The sequence below is a fragment of the Gavia stellata genome, chromosome 2 (genome assembly GCF_030936135.1).
Source record: "Gavia stellata isolate bGavSte3 chromosome 2, bGavSte3.hap2, whole genome shotgun sequence".
NCBI lineage: Eukaryota > Metazoa > Chordata > Aves > Gaviiformes > Gaviidae > Gavia > Gavia stellata.
This window is the reverse complement of record NC_082595.1, coordinates 3,991,723-4,014,276: the sequence shown is the minus strand read 5'-3', so window position 1 is coordinate 4,014,276 and position 22,554 is coordinate 3,991,723. Positions and strand designations below refer to the sequence as shown.

General features: G+C 41.7%; 1 protein-coding gene across 1 annotated transcript in view; it reads right to left on the bottom strand.

Annotated features, from left to right (window-relative positions):
• The window catches only part of ALK (ALK receptor tyrosine kinase), a 319,863-nt gene that overhangs the window by 70,197 nt on the left and 227,112 nt on the right, over positions 1–22,554 (bottom strand). The window contains exon 9 of the mRNA XM_059828041.1: positions 6,460–6,591. Within this exon, the coding sequence (XP_059684024.1) occupies positions 6,460–6,591 (132 nt within the window). The remainder of the gene's footprint in view (positions 1–6,459; positions 6,592–22,554) is intronic.

Here is a 22,554-nt window from a genome sequence, read left to right as displayed (position 1 = left end):
TCTCAGAGTTTTTACACCCCTGTATACTCAAATCTGTACTAAAAACCTGTTTAGCCCATATTTGTTTTCTCCTTCCCTGTTCCCCTAAACTTCCCCTAAAACTATCTTTGGTTTTTTTGTTGTGGGTTGTGTTTGGGTTGTCTTTTGAAAAAAAAACGGAAAATGAGACAAGAAATCCGCAAGATAAAAATGAAATTTCATGTGCAAACACATTATAAAGCCCCATATCCAGGAAATTACTTTTTCCTTTCAACTGCTTGTCAAAATCAGAGTAAAAATCTCTTCATTTACAGAACGTAGGATAGACTACAAACTCCTAAAGCAAGAGGATATGCTGGTCATGTGATAGTGGCAATTTCATTAGCTTTTCTATGAGAAGAGGAGCCCCCTGAACTCAGATTTTGTGGTGATGATTATGAATTTTTCCCCCTGAAATTTTTTATCTATGAACTGAGGCACCGGTATCCAAACCCCAGATCATTCAAAATGTTTAAGTATCAGCAGAAGCCCCCGGCTGAGCTCTCAGGTCAATTAAATACCGGCTCACAGGGCCTCGGCTTTGACTCACACACCTCAAAAGGCAATTCATTGTCAGAGGCACATTCACCTACTCCTTGGTCTACCCTGAGAAAACAGCTGGAGAACACCACAGCTGCAGTGTCCAGACCATGAGTATTTGATTTTCTAGGAGCCTGAATCACAACTCATGTCACAGTGGAAACTGAAACAAAATCTTACATCAGTGGTTTTTTAGTAGGGCCAAATTTGAACCTGGAACCTGACGTGGAGGTGAGAGCCATGTTTTATTGTTATTTTCCGCAGGCACCCAAATTTGTTATGAAAAGATCAAAACCTGTACTGGAGTTGAGGCTTTTTCAAGTTTTTCCTTTTAAAAATTTCCAAATTCATTCAGCCTAGTCTTTAAATGTGAAGCTGTTAAGCAGAGAGTTGCTTCCTTGCGTTTTACCCCTCTACAGAACTTGATTATATTTCACTGAGCAGCCCGAGGCTGGGATCCAAAGAAAATGACAAATTATAATGTGTCCTGAATTCCTACTGAAACAGCTTGGCTCGGTGTCCAACTGAATTCATTTCATGGCCATACGCTATCTAGGATGATGTAAACAAGTCAGAGCAGCAGGAGGAGTTTTCTAAGAAGCAATCCCTGCCTGGAGGCCAGAAAAAGCTGCTCACTGTCGATGAACAAGTAAGGGTATAAATAAGAAGCTATTACTTTCCCAGAAAATATCATTCCTCCTCCACAAATTAATTCTTTATGAATTTTCAGGTGTCCTGTGCACTGGATGCATTTCCTCTGCTGCTCTTTCGTACTTTGAATACATAGGGCACCTACAATTCCACATACTGCTACTCCACAGAGAGCTCTTTGGCTAGCACTTTTCCGTTGACGTGTACTTCTCAATCTTCTGAATGCTTATAATTCAAACTCACATTAGCGCAGACACTGCACTGATAAGGGAAAGCTAATCTGTGTTTATTGGAAAATCAAGTAAACAAGTAGTAGTAGTAACAATAGTTACGCCAATTGAAACCTGCCATGTTATGGTATGTTATGATATTATCATTAGTGACAGAAACCTCAAAAATTGTAGACCTCAGTAACATCAAGATGCAGCTTGTGGATACGGGACGGAGAATAGAGTAATCCAGTGAGACTGGAGCACTGTGAGAACGTAAGAGTCTCTGCTTTTGTTTAGGTGATGAAGTAGAGAAAAGCTATAGGGTGTTAAACTTGTTCCTAACCAAAGATTTTCAAGCCTTCAGAATGATTTAGGTTTTGCTTGAAATGTAATTAAGACTTTTCATCCTTTAATAGCAAGAAAAATTTGCAACTGGCATAACTTCTGAAGCGGATGGAACATGCTCTTGATTCAAAACTAGGTGTAAATTGAGCAGGTACTATAGTTTAATCTTTTGGGTGAAATTCCAGACATATATTATAAAAGACACAAGCATAAAAGTCTACTCTGGTATGTATGGACCATCACCAAATGTAGGAGGAAATCTCAGAACGCAAAAAGATCATCTACTCAAGAAATTAAAGAAGCACACGAATCTTAAACATGAGTTTGCTTCAATGGCTGCCTCTATGTTAGCAAAGTTGGTCTGCCAAATTCTACCAGAAATGAAGCATAAAAAGGGAAAATACTTTTCAACGCAGTCAACAAAGAATTATCCTGTAATGTCAGGAGGCTTTGCTGAGTTCAGAACTGCCAGAGGTTAGAATTTGTTGCTAGAGGTACACCTTTGATCAAGAAAGAAGCAAAAGGATTAGTGTGGGCAAGACAGGAACCTTAAGAGAGTACTGCACGGCAACAGGCTGCTACTTCCTCATTTTGCTTGCAGGGAGACTCTGTGGGGCTGTACCTATCTCTAGGTCATAAATGAATCCAGTGGTTTCTTCATGCATTTTTACCTGGAAAGTAACCTGGCCCCTGTAGAATTAATTCTCTATGCTTTTTTGGTCACTTGCTCATGTTATCACAAATTCAAAGTTTATAGGTTCCTATTCTAGCTGCCATCTGGTCTTTTGAGAGATGTGTGCATGCACTCCTCCAACCGCACAGCACAGCCTGAGTCAGTCCTTTCATGAATCAGATGCTAGTCTTCCTTATCTCACCTGGCAATGTGTTTAACATCTTTAAATATTCAGTGAGGCAAAGAGTGAAAATTACCCTATAACCCAGTGGTTATGAGATTTATTCGAAAGATGGAGGACATTACTTTCAATCCCTATTCCAGGTAGAATTTATAAAATGTGGAAAAGCAACCTCAGGAGAGACTTGAGTAACCCTTTTTCTTCTGAACTAGACCAGAACTCCAGACCACGATCTTGGAAACTCTCCATGGAAATAGGAAATATGGGTTCAAATTCACTTAGGCAGAAGAAAGAATCAGTCCTGTGTTTGTCATATCCTGGGTGAATCCTCTAAGTTCTGGGTCTCCAGATAATAAATATAATATCAGGACCTCCATTCTTTTTATTTTTATTTATTTTTTTTAATATATCCATTACTTCTCCAACATGCTTTGACTGATTAACCAATATTTTCCCAGGCTGAATTTTTCTGGTGAATTTGAGACAGAAAGTAAAATAATTTTGGGCTAGCCAAAAGTCTATGCACTTTTTTCCAGTATTTTTGCCCAGACTTGCTGCCCTACAACAAGAGATTACTGAACCAAAAAGCAAGATATTGTTAACTAAGAAGAGAAGTACAAAACTACGGAAACAAATTCTCCCTTTCTGTAAAGCAGAGTTCTGCCAATCTATATTAGTAAATAATTTGAGTTTTCATCTCTGTCTTGTACCATACCAGCTGTATTACATATATGATTCTCTACTACAGTAAGAGGAAGGATGTTCCTTTTTTGCTCTAAGTTATAACCCATAAAAGCATGAATTTACCAGCAAAGACATAAGACGACCACTATCTGAAGTCTTAATGTCTGTCTGCAAAGTAATTTCAAGTGTGGCACTTCCATCAGTCTGTTAAATCTGTATGTCTGATCCCAAATCAACACAGTTCGGCATCTAATTCCACATCTGCCTCTTTGAAGCTGTCTTTGCTCCTGCAAGAATATTTGATTATGACTCAAACAGCAACATGCTTTTCTCTAGGGGTCATCCCTCTCTGATTCGACACTCTCTACACAGGCTAATTGGTTGCGTGCAGAACAAGCACCGTGACATTTCATTGGCCATGAATAAGTAAAGAGATGTTAACAAACAGCTGGCGTTTGGGAGATTTTTTTCAGCTGAGAAAGAAACAAAAAAATCAAATGATTAGGAAGGAAAAAAAAAAAAAAGAAGAAAAAATATCAGATATCAGTACCTGCACAGCTAAAAGACTGTGAAAGGAAAAAACGAACCCAACATCTCCTTGAAGCTCAAGGATAGAAGCCTTTGGTTAACGGTAATTTTAAAAGCTCTCCCCTCAGTTTTGAGCATGGCTACATCTTTTTCTGACAGCTCTTTTGTGTAAGCAGAAGCATTTGGGAAACTCCTTTCTCTGCTTTATATACCTGAATCGCTTTTTGCCACACTTGCAAAACGCTGATGAAAACATCTGTGTTGCTCAGGAGCAAAATGATGACTGAAATGCTGAAAGATGACATAAGTTTTGTGTTGGGCTGCCACGCGGATGTAACTGACATCTAAAACATCGGATCATTTCTCTGTTCTGTGTAAGACGTTGTATGCCAAAAAGATCCTACACGGTAAAAAGGCAAAAGCAGAGAAATCAGCCATAGAACTGCGCAGGCTTGTAAGTGGATAAGCAGACATACCCACAACTCGAGGTCTCGCTAAGGCAAGCCAGTCTTTTTTGTTGGCTGGGTGGAAGATGGTGCTTTTCAGACCTTTTGGTTGGGAGTAAGAACTCTCATTCCCAGTACCTGTGGTTGAAAACAAGCCATGTGGTCTTCTCCTCAAGCTAGGGAGTGACGCTTTGCTAAACAGGCAGTTAAATATCTTCTACTTTTTATATTTTCTCATTTACATTCTCAGAACATTCTTTGCTGACACAACTGTAAGTGCTATACTGCTTTACGCAAATAGCTACAGACGAATGCTGCGTAGAGGGGGAAAAGGCAACCAAACCCATCCCTGTGGATAGCATACGGGAGAGAGGGATTGGTCACTTTACCGCTGGCTCACCGTGGGATACGGGTTGGCAGCTGGGGGCAAAAGCAGAGCCAGCCTCCTGGTACGTGAATATGGATGAGACACCAGCCACAAGTGCACCCAATGTTCGAAAAGAACAGGCAAGCATGTTCCTCTAGGCCATCCTACAGCGGTATTTAGTTTGCACCCATGATTGGCACAACTCCACCTCGTGAGCTCTGCTGTTCCCACTGCTATAGACAGGATTACGCTCACCAAGCAGAGCCATTTATAGCAGAAAGACACAACAGTGTATCTGGACATATAGTTCATGGTAAATAGTATGTCTCTCCACTTGCAGTGAAATGAAAATGTATTCAACCTACTGATTATCATAATATACTAGTTTTTTTTTTTAATTAAAGTGTAGAACACAATAGAAATATCATTATGAGGTTTTAGAGCTCCGTTTTAAATCTCTTGGGCAAAAAGAAGGTTTCACTACTACTAATATGAAGCATCACTGGTTCTAAGGAGCTGCAAGTCCACAGTGATGACACTGTTCCTATGAAAGTGAATTTAATGTTCACTGAGTGTGTGTCGTTAATGAATATAATTTCAAATTGTAACAACGTCTAACATGACGGAGAAGTGTATCATTTCAAGCTTTTAACTAGTTTAACTAGTTTTAACCAGGTCAAACCACTGCTCTCCACACCAATAAAATCTGTTACTTTATTTCCTTGTTAGCAGCGAAGAAGTGGAATTTGCTAGAAGTCGCGTGTCACTCTTACATTAAGTTTATGCTAGAAACAGCAAAGGTCTGTTGGTCTAGACATCACCTATATCAACACAGCTTGTTTGAACTACCTTACCCAGATTCTCCCCTGCTCTAGCTGTCACATATGAAAGCTAAAATGAGAATAATTGCCTCTTCTATTCTAAAGGCTTTTGCCAGGACTGGTATGTTGGTTAGGGAACAGATTTTTTGCATACCAAATCAATGCAGCTCTGTCGACAAAAGTCGATAGGCTGGATCAGCTGTGACACAGACACTTTAAATTAGTAAATGATGAACTCTCAATGATCATTTTTCTTGATATATTTGCCCTGTGGATAACCATACAGCTGACAATCCACCACTCCTAACTATCTGTAGACTGGCAAAGGGGAAGACGCTGGAGGTAGAACATGTAGAGGTATAGAAAACGAAATTAGGCATCTTCAAGACGGTTAAAGGAAGGTCCTAAGGTATCTAGCTTATGCAGCATAATTACAAAGCATTCAGGCACAGCAAGTTTTCAGAAAACTCAGGCTGCTGTCTATCTTCTGCTGTATTTTGTTAGACTACTGACTGCTGAAGAGAGGATAGAAAACAAGAGGAATTACAAAGACACAGGAGTTGGTCAAAGACAAGCTACTGGCTCTACTAATTTTTCATCTGAGAAGTTTTCTCCTTCCTCCCTCTCCCTTCTGCCACACGCTGTGCTACATTTTGATTAAAAGCTCTAACAAACTAGACATTTCATAATTCTGTAAGGCTGCTAGCTATTCAGGCTATACTTCCTTTGCATTTTTGATCAGGACTTTGGAAGAGATGAAGCACTAAGAGCATCTTAAGAACCTGCTGCAGAACTAATGCAGGTGAGTACAGGAACATATCAAATGGGCTGCTCCACGCAGACACCCAGAGAAACTGCATGTGTTACAGAGGGTACTGGTCTTTTGGTAATACAGAATTAGTCTATTAGTGCCAGTGTCTCAGGCATTAAAATTCAAAACCATCAATGCTTTTGGAAAAGGAGGATGCAGCCTGGGGGTTTGGATTTACTCACTGCACAGATCTCCCTCATCTTCTCCCTCGGCGCAATCCCTGATGAAGTCACACGCCTGTCCCAGCCTGATTGCCGTTCCGTTCCAGCAGCTGAAGGAACCCTCCAGAGCCATTTTTGAGACAGAAGCAGATCCTGGAGAGAAAGAAAACAAAACCCACTTCAGATTACTGAACTGCTTTCCTCTCAACCAACAAGTCATAGGACACTGAAGGGGAGAACACCTTGTCAAATCCCCTCAATCCAATAATTACTTGATAAAGTAATTATTTTGTTTTGTTTGACCTGTTTAATCTTGTCAAATATATAATGGTCTGCCTAACAGAGAATTTCAGTACCCCAGCCTTTTCTGGTGTTTTAACTTGGAAGGCATCTTCGACCCTTGAAAAAAGGGTTCAAATACTGCAGCCTGCTCTGTGGTACTTCTCAAGAACAACACAATACACACGATAGATTTTTAATTGTATGTGAATTTACTGCTAGACTGACAGTCCTGAAGACTGACATTCTCTCTGTCTAGCTCAGGAATAACATGGCTACATGGTTTGGAAAGAACACAAGCTTTCATCATACCCTCCTGCCAACATGCATTATCTATGACTTCGCTGTATAACGTTGTCATATTCTCTATGCAAGAGAGAAAACAGTCTGGTCTCTGCTTGTAGTTTTCTTTCTCTTCTGTACCCATTCCTGCATCCTGCCCTCCCCTCCCCTTGAGTCAGGGAGCCCACAGCAGACTACATCTACCAAGATACAAAAGTCACTAATTCATTTTACCTATGCTAAGCAGCAAAAGGCAGCTAGCAATGTGGAAAGGAGCCAACTCTTATGAAATGAGGTCATTGAACATTACACTGAGAGGCCAATATCATCCATTCAGAGATGATCTTGAGTACTTGCCCCTTAGCACCATCCTTTTCTGGAGGCACTTGATTCCCTTGACAGCTGAGAAGTCAGAGATCATCCAGCCTGATGGGTATCATTTTCCTTACTGTAGGAATTCTCTCATCCCGAGGTCTTTGACTGTAGCCAAGTGAGATACTTAAAAAAAAAAAAAGAAAAAAAGGACCTGTCCTAAGAGATGCGTGCTCTAGATCAGCCACCTCGAGGAGGCAGGAATTAGTTCAGCGACATCCTACAGTCAGTACGTATGGAGGAGGCCAAACTTGAGAAGCGCAAGAGCCCCTTCCACAAAAATCTGGGTGTAGATGCAATTCACCGAAACCTTCCTGACTTTCTGCAGAGATGTGCTTCCAGTTCACTACTCCTAGAAGGCGAGCCTAGAAGTACAAAGAGGTCTGTGCTGTGAATTCCCCACTGCAACAACTCCTGCCCTGTCTCATATTAAACGGGTAAACGCTGAAGATTAAACCCAAGCCTCTGGGCAGAGTAAGCCATTGTTTGCCTAACTCATCCGTGCTTGCTAAACAGCGCAGCTACATCATGTTCTCTGGTACTACAGGGAGTTGGGAATCACTGGTGATTCAATTAGATGTGCACTTGATACTTTTATTTATATTGCCTGCCAAAACTAAAAATTAATGAAGCATGTAGGAAAACAACCACTATTTCTCTTCAAGCTTATTTTATGGCTCAAATCAATTCAGGAGTGGGGGGAATACACGCCAAACCGTTTTAATAAAGGACCCCAGCTCCTGAAAAGGGTGCTCTGTGTTGTCAGCTTGATTTTTTTGACTACCTTAGAGCAATTCTGGCTTGCCGCATACAGGATGCACAGTGCCCTTGTATTTCAGTCAGGGTCAAGGCTGACTACAGAGAAGAGCTTTGCAGAAAAAAATAGACCAAGTAACTCGGAGCTACTTGCTGACAATTTCTGCAGGCCCCTTGGTAAGGGTTTAAGGCAATGAGAAGATACCCTCCTCGGCCTTGCCGTGCTCCTTGCAAAAACACACTCTTAAGAGTCACCGCTGATAGCCTTCCCTATGTCAGAAGCAAAGCTCTTTGCATGTCACAAGCCAGCAGGCTCAGGTCAGTGTGCAAATGGATGCTAGAAAGCTGCAAGAAGTGACTCTGGTAACTAAGCGGGTAATCCCTTCTCCTAGGGGTATGCAATGAACCTATACAGTACTGTGTTGCTGGAAGTACCGCCTAAAGAAAAGTTAAGAGACAAGGCCCAGAGAGCTTCCATAAGGTCAGTAACATCATGACACTCTTAAAAATGTTGAAGTCCTACTCAAATTCAGAAGTACTTTAGTCTCTCTGAATTACCCCCATAGATGGTTTTGAAGAAACACCCACGTTTATCACCAGCTCCCATGTCCCACTCAGTTTATCTGCAATCTTTTCAGCAATGTCCGTGTTTTACCCTGGCAGCTGCTGGGATACGATATGCAGAAATTTAGAGGAGGGGTTATTGTAGGCAACGGAGTTTTTCTGTTCACTCAATTAATTTTAACTTTGTAAAGGCACTCAGTTTTCCAAGCACATGACTGCATTAACACTAATTATAATGGAACCAAGGCATTCAAGAGCACCTACTATCTTCCCAGGTGTCTTTGTTGCAGCACAGGAGCACAAATCTCCTGAAGTCAACTGACTGTGGTATTCAAAAGCCATCAGTTGCAACTAGACATCAAGCAATTCCAGGAGCTTTTCCTCCAAAACAAAGCAGCAGATTTGCATGCTCATTCATCTCTGTGGAGACGGGGCTTGAATTAGCTCAGATTTGCATTAGACGCACATATACATGCTCCTCATATAGGTTAGAGAACACAAATAGCAAAGCTACAGCCCAGGGAATGGCTGGGCTCTGCGACAGTGCGTGATTTATTCCTGTCTCCTGTTTGCTTGCTTACTGTGTGCGCAAAGGCAAAATGAATTGGATAAAAGAGATAATTAACTAGTAAAACAAATAGATAACCAAAAAAGCCCAAATACAACCGACCCTTTTAATGGGCCACTTGATGCAGATGTCTGCATCCAAACTCAAGGAAACTTAATTTTTAACTAAAATATTTTGTAACAAAACCAGACATTTGATCTTTTCATTTCCCAGCCCCAATCACTCCTGGCAAGGTGAGCCAAAATGACCTGGATCGCTGAGTCAAGTGGCCTCAACTCACACACAGAAGATGTGTAAGGAAAGGAAAATGAATGGTATCAAATAAGTATAAAAGTAAAATTTGTGAGAGACATCCTTTATATTTACAGCAGTGTTTATGTAGCCAGTGGCATCCATAAATTACAGCAGTCATTAAGCTGTACCACGGCTGGCTTGGAGTCTTATAAATCATTATTTAAACAGCAACATTAAACAAATGGCATTTCAGGCTCTAAATTGAAAGGAGAAACAAACAACTCCTTGGGGAACAAGTGCTGACTTTGTACCTCACAGGTCCTGTTTCTGAACACGGTCCCGCCTTGGCAGTGTTCAAATCCAGTACCAAACCCTGGACACAAATGACAGCTGGGCTCTTGACTGGCCATGCTTTTGGACTTAAGTTTCCATGCAGGAGATCCACATGAAAGGGGAAAATCACGTGGCTTAGCCTAATGCAGGATAAGCAACTCACTGGTCAGACTGTGGGGCCACAGGAGATGTACTCCTCACAGAATCACAGAATCACTAAGGTTGGAAAAGACCTGTAAGATCATCAAGTCCAACCATCAACCAACAAACCCCACCATGCCCATTAAACCATGTCCCACAGTGCCACGTCCACACGTTCCTTGAACTCCTCCAGTGATGGTGACTCCACCACCTCCCTGGGCAGCTTATTCCAGTGTCGCACCACTCTCTCAGTAAAGACATTTTTCCTAATATCCAGCCTGAACCTCCCCTGGCGCAACTTGAGGCCATTTCCTCTTGTCCTGTCACTCGTCACTTGGGAGAAGAGACCAACACCCACCTCACCACAACCCCCTTTCAGGTAGTTGTAGAGAGCGATGAGGTCTCCCCTCAGCCTCCTCTTCTCCAGACTGAACAACCCCAGCTCCCTCAGCCGCTCCTCATCAGACTTGTGCTCCAGACCCCTCACCAGCTTCGTCGCCCTTCTCTGGACACGCTCCAGCACCTCAATGTCCTTCTTGGAGTGAGGGGCCCAAAACTGAACATGGTATTCGAGGTGCGGCCTCACCAGCACCGAGTACAGGGGCACGATCCCCTCCCTACTCCCGCTGCCCACACTGTTTCTGATACAGGCCAGGATGGCGTTGGCCTTCTTGGCCACCTGGGCACACTGCTGGCTCATATTCAGCCGGCTGTCGACCAACACCCCCAGGTCCTTTTCTGCTGGGCAGCTTTCCAGCCACTCGTCCCCAAGCCTGTAGCGTTGCATGGGGTTGTTGTGACCCAAGTGCAGGACCCGGCACTTGGCCTTGTTGAACCTCATACAACTGGCCTGGGCCCATCCATCCAGCCTGTCCAGATCCCTCTGCAGAGCCTTCCTCAGCGGATTTTCTCCAACTGGGGTTGCCTCTCCTCTCCCCTCCCTTGAGCAGCAGAGAAACCAAACTGCACTGGCAAGTTGTGGAGTATCTGTCTCTGAGGAACGCAGCCAGAAAGCTGCGTTGTCCTGTTTGATCAGTGCAAAATGGGAACCTTCACCTTTCTGCCACCTCAGCTGGCCAAGTGGGAGGGAAGACCGAAATTCTTACAGGCATTTACAAAGACATCCCTTATCTTGCAAACTGGCTATGCTGCTAATTATCATGCAGGATTAATCAAGCTGAACATAATTATACCTTCACGTGTTACATTCAACTTCTCAGGCCAGAATTTTTAACGCTACCGAAAGCTTTTGGGACCAACAGTCAGGTAAAGCCCTCCCACTCAGTGCACATTAAAACAAGAGAGCTTAATAGGACAGTACTTGGTTGTTGTTAAAAAACCCTGTCATTTCAACTCTGCAAAAAAGGATGAACAGAAATTGCAAAGACCCGGGATGAGTGTGCACCCTCGTGCGTGTTTTACCAAAAAGCAGCTGCTCTCTGGGCTATCCCTGAGGAGTCTGGCTGGACACAGCTGAATTGACTCCAGTGGTTCTTGGGGCAAGACCCTGTAAGCACACACAGTGTGCCACTTTTGAGTGCATGTATGTAGCAAGAAATACCTACCCATGACATTCCACATGCTTATCTCACCACACGTGCTACCCCTCAAAAAAGAGAAACTTTCCTATTATTTAATTACACCTCTTAAATAATATTTTCTAATGGGCTAGTGCTGCAGTCTAATGTTCCTCCACTAAACACCAGCAAAAATCATGGACTGTGCAACCTCACGGACAATGCTTATCTGTCACAAGTATTTGTCATTAACTTCTTGATTCCATCTGCTCCTCCTTTGGTTTGAGTTCAAGGCCTTGACTCAGAGATATTTAAAAAGAGAGTACTTGGAGGATTTAAAGGTTGTGTGAAACAAAGAAAAGCTGCTGTCTAGCTATAAAAGGATAGTGAGACTTCTGAGGAGTTTCTGGTTATAGATTTTTCTGGACTGACCATTTCTGAAGGGCACATCATTTCCTCACTCTTCATCTCCAACCCTCCAGCCTTATAGCAGCACAGACGTTTGAAGCCTGACGGCTCACTTGGTGCTGAGAATAGCCATATTCCAGGAGAAAGTAAATTTTCTACCGATATGAGTCATTAATACCCCTGCTTCCACCATTAGAGAAGTTGGAAGGTATGAAATAAAGGAGGTAGGAAAGTGAAAGAAGAGAAAGAATGAGTTCACGTTTAAGGGAACTGAAGCCATCCTTGGCAAACAGCCATTGAACTCCAACGCGATACAGGGCAGATCACGTAAAACTTTCACAGTGAGCTACACTGCCCTTATTTTCCAGCCACCCACCCCAGGACACCTGTATTCAGATCTGTGGAGAAGCCAAGTGGCCACAGCTGCAAATGAGACCAGTGAGAGAGATACTTGGAAAACACAATGTCCTCAAAAAATGCTTTGAAAAAAGATTGGACTCCAGGTTTCTCACACCAGGCAGCCAAAATTAGTCAACACTTCATAATTTCTGGCTTTAATCTTTGTAACAGCATCGTTACTGTTGCTGTCATTGCCTACGGATGCAAGTGAAACCACATTTGTAGGAGGAGGCAATCTCTTTTTATTAGACTGCCTGATACAGGCAGAAAAAGCAGCCCATGTTTGTGTATGCCTGAAAGCATGCCCATTTTTCCAGTTACATAAATTGGCTTTAATCTTCTTATTTCACTTCCTATACATAAAACGGGAATAAACTCATCACAAGAGCTCTATGATGTTCGTTTCATTAACTTTTGTAAGGAACTAAGATGTTATGATAACAGAGCCATGAAAAAACCTGTAAGAAAATTATTTACTCTGTGTTCACAGTGCAGTTTGAATAATTTACGGCATGAAACGAACAGGGCCATACATCTGATGAAGGCAGGACAGAGGAGAGTAAATAACTTCCCACTGAGGGAGCACCCCCTGCCCTACATGCTAAGGGTGCAGCATTCCCACAGTGGGCTACGCCAAGGTGAAAAGTCTTGCTCATCAGAGCCACATAGAAACAGACTTCTAATTTCATAGAAAGTATCAACATTTCAAAACCATAAAATAAGAATGCCCAAATTTCTCACAGAACAAAAGTTTCAAAAATTCTGGGTTGGAAATACTGACTTAAGAGGTTTCAACACATAACTAAATATTGTCATAAACCCAAAAAATTTGACAACCTGTGAATTCAGACAAAGATAAAATGTTGGGCAGGAAACTCAAGCAGAAACTTACTGGTCTGGAACTCACTCATGTCAATAATTCACCCAGCTCAGTCCTAATGTGCTCTCCCTCTCTGCCGCTGCTGCTGTTTCAAAGCAGGGATGTCATACTTAGTATACAAATTTTAAAACCTTCAGCCTTGCCTAATGCCATTACGATTGCTCACACCGAAGAAAGCTTCATAGCACACCTGAGGAGCCAGCGTTTGTTCACTGCCATGTTTCAGCAGAATGAACTTTCTACAGAGCATTTCTGTACAGCATTCAGACTAGCCAGGCCCTCTGCGTTCTCTTGGAAATGCTTTTGACCGGGTCTAGTTACTTTTCCTACCTCTCGATTGAATGACTTCCCAACAATAACGTTGGTGTGATGTAGCTTTCCCGAATTTACAGCAACAACTAGCTTCCTTAAAGCTATAATGAAATAAGAATGCGGAATAAGAAAGTTAGCTATATTTCACACTTTCTCATTTTTCAATTAGGGAAGTTGACTGAGGTTCTAATATTTATCTTCATAGCTTCTGAGACAGCAAATAATTGCTGAGCGCAATAAATGACATGATAATGTTTTCCCCTATTAATCTTGCACAAAATCTAGCTGCTTTTTTTGTTTTTGTTAGGGCTCGTGGCAACGTATGCATTTTTTCCTGTGATTCGCTTACCAATCAATAAGCAGCTCCAGCAGCACATCCAAAAATTAATAGTAAGCAAGTAAAGAGCAGCAACGAATTTTACCAAGGAAGTGTGATTTCCCAGCATGCAGGGGTACCTACCTATCCTGCGGTATCTACAAAATTGGAAAGGGCCAAAAGAGATGGAAAATACTTATTCCCAAATACCTCTGAAACACTGTGTATGCATAGTCATTGGACTTTTTTTTAAATTTCATCTCACACAGCAGATCTTGAAGGTTTTCATCCCTAAGTATGAACATCTTGACTTGGAACAATACAATGGAATAGAGTAATTTTGTTAAAATCGCAAATCTCATTTCTTTTGGTTGCCTTTTGTTGCCCTTGTTTCAGTATCAGATGGCACTTCCTATTTGATTCCCTTTTCTCTCAGGTACCATTGCATCTCCTTGAGATTAAAAAAACCAACAAAACAAAAGAACCCCCCCCAGCTTTCAAACCTCTCCTAAAAGCAGTGATTACTATATTTGTAACAGTAAGCAACTGGTTCAAAGAAGAGCAAAAAACCTTTTTTGTGATTTTCTGTGAATTTTTCAAAATACAAATGCTGGAGAGGGAAAATAAAAAGGTCCAACTTCTATTATTAGCTCTGCCGTTCCCATCAGACCTCTCTGGGTCTGAATAGGCTTAAAGACCAGCTCTTATCAGCCAGCAACCTTACCCACAGGAAACACCGGCCAGACTGATTGCTAGCTCACTGGAAGATGAATGCTGCTTGCCACATGCAGCGGACGCTGACAAAATCATGAGGTGGTGAAGATCGCTAAGCTTATTTATAGACAACAGGAGCAGATTTAACATGGGTCCACTCTCAACATCAGACATGGAACTGAATATGAAATAAAACAAGGTTATTGGAGACAGGTCGTGAAAATAGTGCTTCCAAACTTCATGTGTGCCTCTTTTTGGGTAAACTGTAAGAGGTGATTAGATAGGAAATAGATATAATTTTTCACATTTTGCTTCCTAGAAGGCTGGGTTCAAATCCCCTTTCAATTATTCAAGTAAATTTTATCTTTGCCTGTTCAGGTTCCCCAATTCCAAGCACAATCAACACCGCCACTAGACATAGCAGATTTTTTTCCCGTTCTTATTTCTTAGAAACATATCAGGAAAAACATCACTAACATGTTAAAGATGAGGAAACTAAGGCACACCCCAACCAATTTCAAATCATGAAATGAGGCTGTAAATTGCCCAAACCAGACTAACTCTCTGACTCCTGTTCCAACCTCTACCAGTTGGACTGAAGTTGACCAGATCCAAGAAAAGAGCCACAGAAAGGAAAGACTGGAGAAGATTGCTTGGCTCCTCAAGAGCTGACTCCACACAGGTCAGACATAACCTCTCTCCGAACTCTGCAATAGTAGCATCTCAGTAATCTCTCAGTCATGAGCTTTTAGTACTGCCAAACCAGTCAGAGGTACATTTGTATGCCTTGTCATGAAAAACACAAATAGAGGTATTACACTTAATTGTATTCAAACATCATTTTAGATAGGAATCATATTTTTTGTTTCTCAAATGCAATTCTGCTTCTGTAACTGTTTAAAGCTGTATCTCTCCTTTAGCTGTCAGCAGTATTAAATTAAGGTTTATGGCCTTACTGCAGATCAGTTGCTGGGGGAGGTGGGTGGAATATCACAAATCAGCACCATCATGAGCATGCATATGTGGTCCCTTTCAGCAGGGTGCAGTGATGTATCCTCACATCACAGCCAAATGCTTTACTGTGCAAAGCAGTGGCCCCACAGTGGACAAGCAATAGTTGTTCCAGCTAGAAGCAGAAGCTTTCTGGGGAAGAAAGTTTCATGTCGTGCCCCTCTCCACTGTGCCAACCTCCACAAAAGTCCGTAGTTGGGCAAGTGCCCGAAATTGTCGTCAAGGAGCTAATTTCCACTTTGCTCAAAAACTGAGCAACAATGCCTCAAAAACTCAAAGCATAAGCAAAATGAAATTGCACACGAGCACTTGCTGTGAGGGAGAGCAATAGTATTGGTGACAGATAACAGGTTTGCCGCTGGAAGGGACTTAAAGTGGATGGAGGCTATCCGGCGTTCAGTTCTAGGGAAGCAAAAGGAGACACTGCAGTGTTACCCTACCTCCACACATCCCTCAACATCAGTATGTTGGTGGATGCTATGACTCACTGGTGACTCTTCCAGCTGAATGCACTAAGAACTGCCTACATCTGGAAGCCAGTCCAAAGGAATGGAGAAGTATCAGTTCTTTGCTCTTGCAAAGGCTGTGCTTCAAGGCATTGCTACAGTTGAATGCAATTATCCCAGGAGCAAAAGCTGCTGAAGGTCAACGGCCCTCAACATCAAAAAAAGCCTGGAGAAGGACTCCTTCCTGGAGTCTGTGCCTTTGCTGGAGGATCTCTGCTAACCCTTGAACTTGCAGAACACTTACGAATGGGAATGCTTACAGAAATAAAAGCAGATGCCAGCGAAGACTACAGTGATTAGCTCTGTGTAAGCCAAGGTACGTTACTGAAGATATTAGGGGAAAACACAAGAAGGGGTGATACTACAATTCCAAGACGACCACCCAGGTTTCAGGCAGTCTTTCTACTGTCTTGTGGCATGTTAAAGACACTTTAGTCAATGCTTTCCATGCCAGATCTCTTTCCCAAACATATACTGAGGTGCAGAGAGAATTCTAAGAGTTGACCAATATGATTACTCAGAATTACCATGCCCTGAGGATGAGATGCCTGTGGGTTGCTAGCCACAGTAGAATAGCTAGACAAATGTTAAATGTTAAATATTAAAATGGCTTTTTAATTATTTTTAATACTGTGATAGGAATCTTAATAAAACGATTGCTATGTGTAAAGACAGATCAAAGAGACAGAACATGTCTTGCCTCTCTCTCTATGACTCTAGGTTTTCTTTAAGATCTTTACCCTTCGAGGAGTAGACTGTGCAATCAAACTCTCAGAAGATTTTACCCAATTACTCAGAACTGACAGCCATTTCTTTTACAGTTCTCATCTTCAGATTTGACACCATAAAATGTATGCCAACTCAAAATATTCCTTTATATCCACTTTGTCAACAGGCTTTCTGTTGAGTTCAAGTTCAGGTTCTTCCAACCCCTGTTACCCCCGTTTTGCTAACTGATTCAGTTGGCCGTTAATTAATCTCTTACCTATCATCAGCAATAGTATTAAATTCTCACAAATTTGCTACTGCTGTTATTATGTAAAACGCTCCTCCCAGCTGGGCAGGTTTCAGCAAAGCATAACACCTTGTTGACTCCAGATAAATCTATTTATACAATGCAAATGTACCTCTTCCTGGCAGACAAATCGTTTATAACTAAATTGTTTATAACTGCAAAAATGATTCATCATACAAAATAGAGAAATAGGAGGACACACAGCTTACTGCTCATTCTTCATCAAGACCTAGCAAACACAAACATTTGGGTACAAAGCAAGTAATAAAAAGAGAACATGAGACAGGGGTTGCTAGCCCCACTGCAAAGTGAACGGAGTTAGTCTGGTTTTGCGGCAAACGGGTAGTACGCTACACATGAATAATTATGGGAAGGTCCAGAAGGAAGAGCAGAGCACATGGAAATGACATACAGAACCCAACCCAGCCATACATGCACAGTATTCTGACCGACTTGGAATAAAAAAACAATTAGGCTTATAAGGAACTAAGAAAAGAGAAATATAAACCAATTTCAGGCAATAATGAAATTCTGTATACTCTCCACCACTGGATTGTGGTGCAGTTTCAAAGGTGATATTGGAAAAAACCCACCAGTTTAGGAGAGGATTACAGTTAACAAGCTGTACTGGACAGGACTCACTTGACAGCGCAAACTGCGCAAACACACCGAATAATAAAAAAGAACCAGCAAACTTTCTTTTGGCCATAAAATGGACTGGGGAGACCTAAAAGGTACTTCACATTTACATGTGCCTACACTCGCTCTTGAAGTATGAATTTAAAAGACCAAATAATGATTAACGTTAATTTTTGTAGGCATTTCAAGTCTTACCTCTGAGCAGCGGCCATCCTGGGGAGGTCAGCCACCTTAGGGAACACAAACCTTTCCCGTTTTTCGCTATGATCCACTGGTTGCTCTGTATTTGTACTTCCAGTCACCTTAAGCAGCCCATGGTCCTCTCCATGGTGTAGTCAAGTTATACCGACTGCAAATGTGTTAGATACCCGCTATATATTTTTTTCAAAGAGAAGAGTTAAAACACCTGACTTCCAGCCCTCCCGGGGCTTTAACTTAATGGGATGTGGATGCAGTTCACCAGCTATAATGAATGCCACTGGCCAACTACTCACATCACTGCAGTACCTCAAAGCCTGGAAGGTAACCCATGGTGCACCCTGATTCTACGTTCAGAAAGTTTAGTGAAATACTATCAACAACATCAACTGCCCTGGCATTTGCACTTGAACCGGGAAAGATGCCTTGCCTCCTTTTCCAGGATTTCTTGATAAACAGCAGCAGGATTCTTACGTGGCAGTAGTTACAGTAAAGGCTCTCAACTCTACTTTGACTATGCCCTTCCTTCCCATCCCACAGGTAATTACCGCTGCTTTTTAGTGAGCAATATAATTTTAAACAGTCTGTCAATGAGGTATCACAAAGATGATAAAAGTGCCTTGCCCTAGCATCTAATATGGATAAAATCAATGATCCACTGTCCCACAGGCAGTAACATAATCAGAAAGCTCAGAGACCTCTGCGTTCACAGCAGCCAGGTCTTTATGGGCAAGAGCCACTGCATTCTCCGAAAGGTTTTCAGCAGAACAGTAGACAGCTAAGCAAACTAAGAGCTGGCAAAGATAGGGTGGCAAATCCAAATTATCGTCCCCCTGTGTACGAAGCAGTTTCAGCACAGACAGTAGTAGTTCAAGTTTTCTCCGCACTGCGAGAACTCATCCATCCTACGTCCATTCTACCTCCCTCTCCTGTTCAGCCCAGTGACGATCCTGCTGGGAAGGTCTCTGGACAACTTTGTTCATCTCTGCTAGCAAAAAGTAGAAGTGGAAGGTATCTCACAGCAGTCACTAGGCCTCTTCCAGGTAGACCATGACTAAGTTACCAGCTCATCCAGGGTATTCTCGGAAATAAAAAGCCTGGCATCCTTTTCCCAATACCCAACAAAAGGAAGAAGGAATTGAACAACCACGGACTGAGCACAAAACAGCCCAAACACAGCAGCCTAGCATCGGTTTTTGAGGTACTTCAAACCAGCACTCCATTTGTGTGTGCAGGAGCCTTGAATTGCTAGCAAACTACTTTCAGAAATGCTGCCTATCAAATAAGGAATCTGACGGTCAGGATTTCCAAATTGGCTCTTATGCTATGACCTTGGTAAGTCTCTTCACTTCTTCAAGCTTCCAACTCGCTGCCCATGACAGAAAGAAATAACACTTTGTGGGGGGATACGTGGCCTTGTTATTGTTTAGATCTAGCACTATGTGAATAGCATATTTGTGTTTACACAGAAAAAAAAATAATCTCATTTTTAAGAGCTATCTAAAATGAAAATGTCCCCTGCAGAAGAAAAATGTTTGCTCAGCATTACTCCAAAAGATTTTATTTGACCTGAAATAAAAAATTGGTTAGCTCCAGGAAACTTGTTATTGTTCAAAATTTGTTTCATTTCAGATATTTCATCCTTCCTTTATGCCTTTTAACACGGTTTCAAATAAAAAAACCTGAAGTTCAGGCAAAAGGTGTTAAAATTTAGTTTCTTCCCGTAACTTTTTTGTTTGTCAAAATACTTACTTACTAAGTTTGACTAGAATTTTGAATAGCTTTGTCCCACTGAGTTGCATTTTTAACAAAGCTAGAAGAAAAATGGAGATGCTGCTTACCCTTGTGTAACACATGGAGGCTCCTAAGTGAAAGGCTACACTGAGTGTATCCCTAAATGCTAAGTGCAACACGGATTACTTAAGTCACGACCACATGTTAATGCAGCACCTGCCTGAGGAAGCCCCGGGTCATTTCACCTTGCTCCCGTCCCCTGAAACCTACTCGCTCGGACAGTGCACCAGAGACAACTTTCTACCGTGTTAGCACTGACAGGACTGACAACGTTCTCTCCATTTGGCATGTATTAAACCGTGCCAGTATTAGCAAAACACAGATTTAACTGAGGGAATCTCAGATTTGGAGAGTAGTGAAAACCAACCATGAAGCCTGCACAGTTTCCCAGGAGCACTGTGGGGGTATTGCGCTGCTATTGCTTTCTCAGTGGGAAGCAGGATGGAAAACAGTTAATGTAAACTCAACATTAAAAATTTCACTGACAATTAAGGTGACAGATTAAACTGATCTCCATGCAATCTGCAAACTGATTTGGCATTCACTGATTAATGCAGTAAATTAGATACTAACATCTCACATGCAATGTTATAAATCACTAACTTCACTCAGCAATGTATACGTGGTGTCAAACACTTTTTGATGCTAAGTTATTACATTTTCTTAGGTGAAGCACTGAGTATCTATTTCAGTTTTAGGATGAGATTATGAACAGACTTTCAATTTCTGAGCAAAATTACTGCCAGACTTTGTCACTGGAGTACTTGATACTATTGTAACAGCTCAGATTTCCAAAATTCAAGTGGAAATTGCTTTTCATTGTAGTGGAAAATAGCAACAGAAACCTACCAGCACCAAGTCTGGACCCAAGCTTCTTTTTAGTGGACACCCATTTGAAGGTGGAGAGATGCTTTAGAAATGTGATTTATTTCTCCAAAAAGGTGCTTTCAAGAAACGCCCATCTCTGAGTTCTGCTGATACTCAATACAATACAGATCTGCTGCTTGAAGAAACCGCAGCAAGAAATGCCACAGAAGGGCCCTGAGATCTCTTAAAAGTATTTGGCCCAATGACTGCAAACACGGCAGAGTCCCTCTCACGCTTTTCTACAGACGTTGCTCTCCATGAGTCAACAGACCCCCCAGTACTTTCACCTATACGGTCACAAACTCACAAGGTGAAGGCGCTCCCCTCCACAAATCCCAGGCAGCGCAAGGCTCTAGCCTTAACGACAACGGGGCAGCTCACGGTTGTCCACACTAATGAGTTAAACTGGACTGTAACGAGATCCTGAAGTTATTTGTAGCTGTGGTACAGGTAAGTCCCTTTGGTTGCAGGCAGACATCCTCCCCCAGCTGCATTGGCAGGAGAGGTTATTGCCTCCATCTGTTCGGGACTGCTTTCCCTCCTGATCCGCTGATGAAGCAGCATGTGCCAAGTACTCCCTAATTTATTTCAGGCAAAGTCAGACAGGTGAGACCAGAAGAACAGTTCTTACCTACTCAAGGATTTTATATTAACCTGTCTCATTTTCAAATGGCAGCTGCTCTCTGGGCTGCATTAAAACATCTTACAGCCTCTTGTGACCTGCTTAAAGACTAGAGGAGCAAAGGCACAATACAGTGGTGCTACGAGGTAGAGGAGCAACTCAGCGGCTGTGCTTTAGTCCCTTTTAAAAAGTGTCATTCTAATACGTGAGATAATTCTGATACGTGATAATATTCTTACTATTCCATGCAAAGCAATTTATGGAAGAGAGAGTATTTCCCTTTCCCTTTTTAAAGAGGGCATACTGTGGAACATCAGACCACTAACTCCCATTACCTTTGCAGCTTTGGGAAAACTTGTAAACAGAGCGTGGTCTTGATCTGAGATATTCAGCTCAACTCAGCTTCTAAACCAAGGAGAATGGAAAAACACAACTGCAAGTATGCTCAAGTTCAGAGGAAATTCTGTCTCAATTTAGAACTGCACAAGAGGGACCTTTCTTTAAATAAAAAATGGAGATAAAAGGGTGTGTTTACATACAGGAAATCAAAGCAGCTTTTTTGCAGACTAGTATTTAAAATGATTAAAACACAATGAACATATAAACAAAAAAAAACCCCCTTGGTACAATTTTCTGTTCAGAAAAAAACATTTTGTTTTAAATTTTCCTGATGAAGAAGAAACATTGATTACACTAACATAATGGAATAAAAACTCCCTGACATGACTCTTAATGGTATATTATGCCTAAGAAGTCCTGTCAGTTGAAATTCAGGCTAGAACTCAATGATGTCCAGGAACTGGATTTGAAATTACTAACTCCTGAATGTAACAAGATATCCTTGCAGAAGTAAGATGAATTAAGGTTCAAGGCAAATGCTGCATATAATATAGATCTTAACCTCATTTAGAAGCAATATTGTTTAAGGCTTTATTAAGGGATTGAGTTACCGCTTCTGCTTAAACAGAAGTGACAGAGTCATTCACAAGGGTAATAAAAATAAACAAGATAATGCAAGAGAGGGAATTGCACCTAGTGGTAAGGAAGTAACTGACAAAATAATGTGCATCTTCCATTACCACTCTTTGGAAAGCAGCATGGGATCCAATATCCAAATGGAACTTAACTTAAGTAGCTTTTTCAAAAAGCTTTCATTGAGGTCTCCCATAAAGGAATGTGGTCAACAAACAAAAAAATCAAAGCTTTTACATAGAAGTGATTTTGTGACGATGCAGAGAAGCAGTATGACCTACAGGGCTCCATTAGAAGGCTCTTGGCTGTAGCTCTGCTTCTACCAACAACCACTTTACTTTTGACAAACCACTTCTGTATCTGAATGTTCTTCTGTGTGAAAGGACTGTGGATCTTTTTCAGAAATATACCTTCTTT